Source organism: Loa loa (assembly GCF_000183805.2).
Source record: "Loa loa unplaced genomic scaffold supercont3.322, whole genome shotgun sequence".
NCBI classification, from domain to species: Eukaryota; Metazoa; Nematoda; class Chromadorea; order Rhabditida; family Onchocercidae; genus Loa; species Loa loa.
The window spans coordinates 55,427-63,691 of record NW_018108502.1 but is presented as its reverse complement, the minus strand read 5'-3'; the positions used below and the strand labels follow the sequence as shown (position 1 = coordinate 63,691).

At 30.3% G+C, this 8,265-nt stretch overlaps 2 protein-coding genes across 2 annotated transcripts in view; one reads left to right on the top strand and one right to left on the bottom strand.

Moving 5' to 3' along the window:
* Positions 1-4,433: 4,433 nt before the first annotated feature.
* LOAG_09345 (hypothetical protein) lies at positions 4,434-5,762 on the top strand. The gene is made up of 4 exons (XM_003144873.2): positions 4,434-4,577; positions 5,008-5,080; positions 5,231-5,314; positions 5,485-5,762. The coding sequence occupies exons 1-4, from the start codon at positions 4,443-4,445 to the stop codon at positions 5,550-5,552; spliced, it is 360 nt and encodes a 119-aa protein (XP_003144921.1). The 5' UTR covers positions 4,434-4,442; the 3' UTR covers positions 5,553-5,762.
* Positions 5,763-6,118: 356 nt separating this feature from the next.
* The window catches only part of LOAG_18460 (hypothetical protein), a 2,814-nt gene continuing 667 nt past the window's right edge, over positions 6,119-8,265 (bottom strand). The window contains exons 3-7 of the mRNA XM_020451120.1: positions 7,907-8,129; positions 7,419-7,507; positions 6,819-7,019; positions 6,567-6,688; positions 6,119-6,410 (exon numbers count right to left, since the gene is read on the bottom strand). Coding sequence (XP_020305126.1) covers positions 6,200-6,410; positions 6,567-6,688; positions 6,819-7,019; positions 7,419-7,507; positions 7,907-8,129 — 846 coding nt within the window. The 3' untranslated portion in view covers positions 6,119-6,199. The remainder of the gene's footprint in view (positions 6,411-6,566; positions 6,689-6,818; positions 7,020-7,418; positions 7,508-7,906; positions 8,130-8,265) is intronic.

The following is an 8,265-nucleotide window of genomic DNA, read 5'->3' as shown; positions in this document are numbered from 1 at the left end:
TGAGGAAATTTAATACTAATGATGCTTCTTTATCCTTTTATTATCGCCTATGGTCCTTCCTTCATCTTCCAAAATTCAAAACATTTTAGTTCACACCACATTATGGCAGTTGCTTTAGTACTAAGAAAAAAAAAAAAGGAAAGTAATATTTTTGAAATAAACAAAATTAATATTGCAGAATTAAAAAGTTATGTGAAAAAAAAAAATTTTCTAAACAAAAGAGTACCAGTTTTTTTTGCTAAGGGAAGAAGAAGAATGGATGATTAGCAAGGTCATATTGCTTATTTTCATTTTCCTGTCTTTTTTTTTCTCATTCTCAAAACATCTTCATCTCATGGTATCAAATAATGATACCATGATAAGAAAACATAGCATGAAAACTATCAACACTGATAAAATGGCCTAAAATAAGGAGAAATAATTTCTGTTTCAGCAAACAAAAGTCATTGATTCCGATTGATAAAAAAGATAAATGATAATTTTGAATAAATGTTAAGTGGAATAGGAAAAAAAATTTTTTCTCCTTTTTAAATTTATAGAAAAGGAAAAGCATCCATAAAATTCAATTTATATGATTTTGGAAATTTTAAAAATAATAAAGATTGAATAGTAAGAGGAGGAGGAGGGGAGAATATTTGATTTAGATTAATCAATTAAGTAAAAAATTAAAGGATTTGTTGGCTAAACCATTCATGTGTTATCATACAAAAGAATTATCATTTGACACCTAGAAGGATTGTTATCATTTGTTAAATTAAATGTCAACCGTTCTTTCAACAGTCAAAAGGAGAATGATATTAGATGTTATCTTGTTGAGAGAAAAGTTAAAAATTGCATTTGCGTTCAGGAAATTATTCCCCTCTTGTTAGCACATAAATGCAATCTATAGGAGAATGAAAGACATAAGGATTGAAAATAATTCAATTAGCAAACATATCACATCTCATTTGCTTAACTAACCAAATGTAAATAGCTTCATTCATTTCAAACAATAATATTTTTCTAATTATTTGTATTAGCGCAAATGTGCACATTACAAATGATTTGTTAACTACACTTTCATAAATGAGGCATTTTAGTTTGAATAAAATTTATAACTTTAAATTGATGAAATTTTAAATAAATCAATGAATCATTGTAATGATGATTCCATGGATGAAATTTTTATTCAAAACAGAAACATACTTTTAAGTTTCTCGGAGCGTTTACTTTTTTTCAGAAAAATTTCTGCTTTACATTTGCATTTAGTCAGTTTTGAGCATTAAAAATTTAATTAGAGTAATTTCATCCATTTAACATCCAATGTTTATGCAATATACATCAAATCAAAATAAAATGTATTAAATGATTCAAATTTTTAACTCATCAACTTGATACAATCGCAAAGAGAATGATAATATATAATCGAAGAGTGATAAGATTTTAGGAGAAATTAGCATAACATTTGAAACATTAGACTAAAAAATTACGTGAAAATAGTAATGATTATAAAGTACGCAGAGGTATTGCATGCGAGAAGAAATTTTTGAAAGAATTAAAAGAACTAGTAGAATGTAATGATAATTATTTGAGGTAAAAGATGAGGAAGATTAGAAGAGAAGTCAAAGTATGATGAAAATTGAAGCTACAACATATCAAAAGAGATGATTCAGAATCAATGCTGATTGATTCAAGTCACATTCGCATTTGGAGTAATCTACATCTGTCATATCATCATGTCATCAGAAAAGCATAAAATCTCGACGACATTGAATGACAAAAAGCAAAACGTCTCAGTGACAGTACCATATAATTTGGGAAAACAAAAAGTTTGAAGCAAATAACTTTTTAATTCAATTCGGATTCTTCACAAGCGTAATAGATGGAACAATGCTTTCATGCTTAAATTAAAGAAAAATTAATAGTACCTGTTAAAAGTTCGTTGATACAGAGATGGAGTTTAAAGTACACTTTGCTAACATACCTTCTGTTTATGTCTTTCTGATAAAGGGTCACTTTTTCCTTTTTTTTTTACATAAACAGATGTAAACAACCGTTCACGACCTTAAAAATATATTTATAAAGTTGACTTCCGAATTGTAAACACTCAATTCGAAAAAATTAGGAAATATGGAAAGATTTAGGAAATATTCTCAAAAGCTCTAAAAACGTTTTCCCTAAGCATTATAACCGTGAATTGTTTAGATTTTTCAATTGGCTATTGAGAAATAATCATATCCATGCCACTTAGGAAATATGACAACAGATTAAGGGCATGATTCTGGATTAGATGAAATGAATTTGGTGGCTAACTTGAGAAACAATCTTCAGGTGACGAATTTGCGGCCTTGCTTGAAGTGGAATTTTATCACCAAGAGAAGATGCGCTACGCTGAATACATGAAATGTTCTAAGGAAATATTTTAAGGCATCTCAAATTTAAATTCTTCACTGCAAAATTTTTTTTGTGAAGAATTTGAAGCAGTGCTACCTGCATATGTTCTAATTAATTTAGCATGAAAAACGACAAAACTGTAAACGATATGCACTTGCATTTGATGGGAATTCTTTATTTTTAAATTGAAAATCAGATAAAACTGAACACTCCCGGAAGCTTTTCCTTTTTTGTATGCTTAAAATAACCATCACAGATTGTTGCATGCACTAACAATATTAGATTCCATTATGGACAGCCCTATTTTCAAAAAGTATAGATTGACGATAGATTTAAGGAAATTATATTGGAAAAAATGTCACATGAAATCTATATGTATTCATTCTTCATTCTACCGTCAAGGATGCTTGCAACATGAAAGATTGATGCAAAAAGAGTTCAAATCAAAAATGAATCTTATTTTATATTAGTTTATAAAAGATTCAATCTGAAAAAAATCCTTCCCACTTTCTTTTCCCTCTAAGTATGATCTAAACAATGACCTAATTTTAAGAAAACTGAAAAGTAAGGTTAAGATAAGAAATGAGGAGGAAAATTCTAGAAGAATAACTTTTGCCTTAGATCATACTTAGGAAAAGTGAAGAGAAGACTTCTCCAGAACGATCCTCCTCTTGAGATGCTCATCTGAGAAAGTATGTCAACTTAAAAAAATCTCTTAGTTATTTCATTTAAATGAACAGACGTAAGAGGGAGATGACATTTAAGAATTGAATTGTTGAATTGGTCAATTTATCAACGACCGCATTAAAAAAAAAATGATATACTTGATAGGGGATAAGTATATCTTTTTTTTTTTCTTTTCATCTGCCCTTACTTTTACTGCTAATGTTACAATTCACAGCTTTTACCTGTCATCGTTATATTAGTTATCGTTTGCTTTAATTTACCTGAAAATGCATAATAGTTGAAAATCAAATTACTGATTGGAGGTAGTTGCAGGTGCATTCTTGTAATTCTTCCACAGATATACTGTAAAAACAGAAGTACATAATGTCTTATACTGTACTGAAATCAAAAACAACCGTTAACTTTCCCTACCACTCGTCCCTATCCATAATGTTATAACACGTTGCTTTTCAATCCAAATGGCATGTTATTTCATGATCCTAAAGAGAGTTCACTATTTTCAAAATATCCCTTTGTTTTACTGATTCTTAGTTTACAGTCATCATATCTTCTATATTTCCATTTCGTGACCTCGACGTCTAATCTGTTACCTGACCTCATCTTCCCTCCTATTTTTCGTCTGTGAGTTCAGGAATTTATGCATTGTATCTGCTCGAGATATTAATATTGATCATTATCGATACATATTGTTGCCCATTAAAGGAAAATTTGCTAAAAAAAAAAAAAATAGATAGAACTGGTTATTGCCACCCAAATTGTACCACTTATAACCAATAGAAACAGTCGAATATTCATACTTAACAATTAAGCCAATTATTCATCTAGGTGATTCATCTAGGTCTCCAATTTGTCAACAATAAATCCTCGCAATTGTTTCACATTTACTTAAGACCTACTAGGCTTCCACTAATTACAAGCCATTCAGAACTACTAAGCTTCCACTGATCATAGACTCACTCAGAAAGACTTACACTTTTCATTTCGAATTTGAAAATTTGAGGGCCGAGCCGTAAAAACTGTGCCGGCCATAAATATATTGAACAGATTTGATGCTAAGGATTGTTCGGAGCTTTCCGTGAGGTTTGAGGGATTGTTGCTAGATGTTGTTTATTGTTGTGGTGATGATACATTTCCATTCTAGAATTCTTCTGTTTAATTTCTATTCCAAAAAAAAAAATCTGAAATCAGAGATAGAGATAGAGAAACATGTCATTATCACAAAAGGATAGATTCAAAGTTCAAGTAACAGTTGATACGTCAGATATCTTGAATGTGTTTTTAAGAATATATGTGTATATATTGGCTATTGATTTGTTAGGATTTGTCAGTCTGCTGACATCGATTTGAGTTGCACTAGTTTTTTTTTCTTTTTATTTCAGGAAATGGACGATAATCAGGTGGCTGAGAAACCGAAAAACACAAATCTTGTTTGCAATGAAAATATAACTCATCGGAAATCACCAGAACTTTTCCCAGAGAATGTACCCGGCGCTTGGGATATGAATAGAACATTGACCGTAAGATTTATGGTTGTTTTTTGCCAGTTAGCTATCAACTTGACTCCAATGAGTCGACGTTTCTGAACAGTTCAGAGGTATTAGTGTAATTAATATTTGCGAATTGAAGTGCTTGGTACCTAGAATGAACTTTGTCGACTGCTCAAATACTTCATATCACATTCACAATCCAATCAAGTAATTCCTTTCATCTTCTCTTTCCTTAACTTTTTAGTGAGTAATATACTATCTATTTTAAGGATGTTGATTGTAACTTGATTCTTCCTTTATAACTTTTTAGTACCTTCACCACCATATTTGCAAGTTATTTTTAGGTTGTTACGAAATAATTATTACGGTTTGTTTAGAATAAGTGCTGCTTTATAAATTCATTTACCTCATATATGTGTGCAATATATTGGAGTGCTGCTGGATTACACTGTTTTTTTAGGTAGCTGCTGGCGATTTTAGGTCAAGCCGTTTTCGAACTGAACTAGATACACAAGATGTACGCCTTGTTAATGGTAAGCATGTCAAAAAAATATTTATTCGAAATGACATTAAAATGCAATCTAACTTAGATTTAAGTCTCGAAGGATCAGTATTTTCGAGGGTTAATTTTCAAATCTTGAGATTGATAAAAAGTTGCTTTTGTTGTTTCATTGTTATTTTAGAGCTTGGACAGTTTAGTGCTGATCAGTTAATGGAATACATAAGAAATTTGCAGAATTCCGCCTATACATTAGGGATCGAAGAAGGTTTTTTGTTGCTCGTTCCATTAATTTATTAATTAATACTCAATTTATTCAAGTTCCGAAGTTTGTGTTAAATATATCCCCTCTTGGTATAATCCTATTTGAACTTAGGAACTTCTGGAATCTAATATTTTATAACTTCGAAAATTCAAATTCTTCATAAATAATTTTAGCGAAGCAATTTTCAAAGGGTAAGTTTTTGCGAATATTCGAGAAGCGATCAGAGGGGTTGTCGAGATGACAGATGACAAAATAAATGATGAATGCTCATTTTTTGCTGTCATATGATCATAAGATACACATATTTATTGCTAGGTATCAAATGTAGAAATAAATACATGATGAATTGTTCAGTGTTAGTGATCATCATATCGTCGTATGTGATAACAAAGTCTATTAAAAAAGATCATGGATGATCACACTTGACTACTTGTATGTGTAAACGAAATATGGATGAAAAGTTGAATTCATTGCTAAATTTTCCCTTTAACATATACAAATAGATATTATTATAATATCAATCGACCATTTCCTCCTATGCTTGGTTTAATGTTCCTTTCAGTTTTTCAAAATTTCCTTCATAAGGTTCAGTGAAACTTCATGGCTTCAAAAAAAACCGAACAGTATAGACTTTTAATTGTTTCAAGTTTAGTAAAATCATACAGATTAATGGCAGTATTAGGTATTAAACATCAGTGGTGACCGAATTTTCGATGATAGCAGAATTAATTTTGAAGCTATGATATCAAAAATTTAAAATTGGATAAGTTAGCACTTATAAAATCAAAAAATACTTCCTAAAATATTGCAATCGAAAATATGGTTCAAAGATGCAACCTATGACAATTATGAGACATGGAGAGTAAAGAAAAAAAAGGGGAGGAAATATCAATGATGATTAGTGAGGGGTAGAAAATGAAATTGTAGTCCTTTCAAATGTGAAGCTAATAAGGGAATCTGACATTGACAATCAGGTGTATGATCATTTAATTCTACCAAACCGTGCTCACATTGATAACATGCTTGGAGATCTTTATGATCTTTACCAGTCAAATTACAACCGTACTCTCTCAAACATCGTTCACAACCAAGCATTTTCCTGAAAAATATCTTTACTGAATAAACTTCCGGAATATCGGATCTGATTCTTGAATGTAAAGTGGGAGTTAACTGTTCTTTTAATTACTGTAGTGTTGGAAGTTTTTTTTCAAGGAATGAAAAGGGTGCTCATTTTTGATAAAAGTTATACGCATACCTGCAAGGGCTAGCTTGTATGCGAACTTTTCCTTGCTCTCTTTGACAACCACAAGTTGGACATTTAGCAACATCAACATAGAAATGATCCATGCTATGAATTGTTTGGAAGACAGTTACCGCCTATAATACAACAATTTTGAAAAAACTTTAATAGGTTGTTTATTGTGATGAACTGAAAATATATTGAAAAATCGATAAATGTTACAACGAGAACTCTCGGAGAAAAATTCTATAACAGAGAAATGTCAACCTGATCGTAAAGTGTTCTCAATTTAGCAGCTAATAAATCAGCTAATAATCGTTCAGAAATTAAATTCCGATGTTCTTCCAGACATTGTACCGAAGCTGCAGCAACACACGGAAGACAAGCATCATGCGTAATCCGATCGAATTTATGTTTTAGTACCCAATTCAACCAACATAATGCTACCATTGGACTCCTTTCAGTTACCTAAAATTAATGAAATTAATAAAAAATTAATTTCGAAAATTTTGCTAAAATTGCATTTAAGATTACATTTTAAAGTAAAAAAAAAAAAACTGAGTTAAATTTGTCTCATTGTTTAAGTAATGAATTTAAATTAGCGTCACTCCAGTGTTGTCCTATCATATGTTATGCAATGATGAAGCATAATGTAAATAATTTTGTAAGAAAATGGGAAAAATAAAAATTTAAAAAATTGTTGTGATAATTTCAAATAGCGCAAACAATGTTAAACATTATTGTTACATTTGCATGCTTTTGTTAGTTTGCTTTTTAATTAGCAATTAATTAACATGCTTAATTGTAATTTATTCGGCAAACTACCTAAGCAATCCACCGGGAAATAATTTTAATCCAAGCACTCACGTTATCTTGAATATATTTGGCACATTTCATTTCCAAGTATTTAGCACGAAATCGCTTTGACAACCTCATACATGTCTCCAATGTGTCATCTGCAATTCAAACAAAAAGAAAATTGTAAAAATACGAAAAAGCATTTTTTTTTGAAAAGTGTTCGGAAAAAAATACTGAAATATTAAATGTTTCAACTTATTCAAATATATGCATGACATTTTGTGACAGCTCTTAGAAGAAGTGTTGGTCAAATTAATATGAAGTAAAATGACAATATCGTGTATTTAGGTACGGTTACTGAAATATTAAATGTTTTAACTTATTCGAATATATGCACGACATTTTGTGACAGTTTTCGTGATAGCTCTTAGAAGAAGTGTTGGTCAAATTAATATGAAATAAAATGACAATATCACGTATTTAGGTACGATATTTGAATGCATTTCTTAATTAATATTTGTTTGAAAATTCAATCGATGTGATCATGTTTGTAGTACCTGTAATATCGTTAAAAGCAGGACTCTGGATGGCACTTTCCAGAAACCATTTGAACTGTATGGCTGGTGGTGGGTGTTTAAATGATGAAACAACGACAGCAAATTCGTTACATGAATTACGATATGCGCCTGATATGGGCTCTGATTTGTTGGCCAAAAATAAAGCTCGAAAATAATCGCTAACATACGAAAGCTGATGTTTGCAAACCAAAAATTTTGTGTCCTATAATCAGAATTCTGTCATTTTGATATTTTGAAAATGTTACCAATGAATCTTAGTATTACAAAAAAAAAAAAAAAAAAGGAAAGACAATTTCATTTTGTAGTGATTTTTACTTTAAAAAAAAAAAACAAAAAAA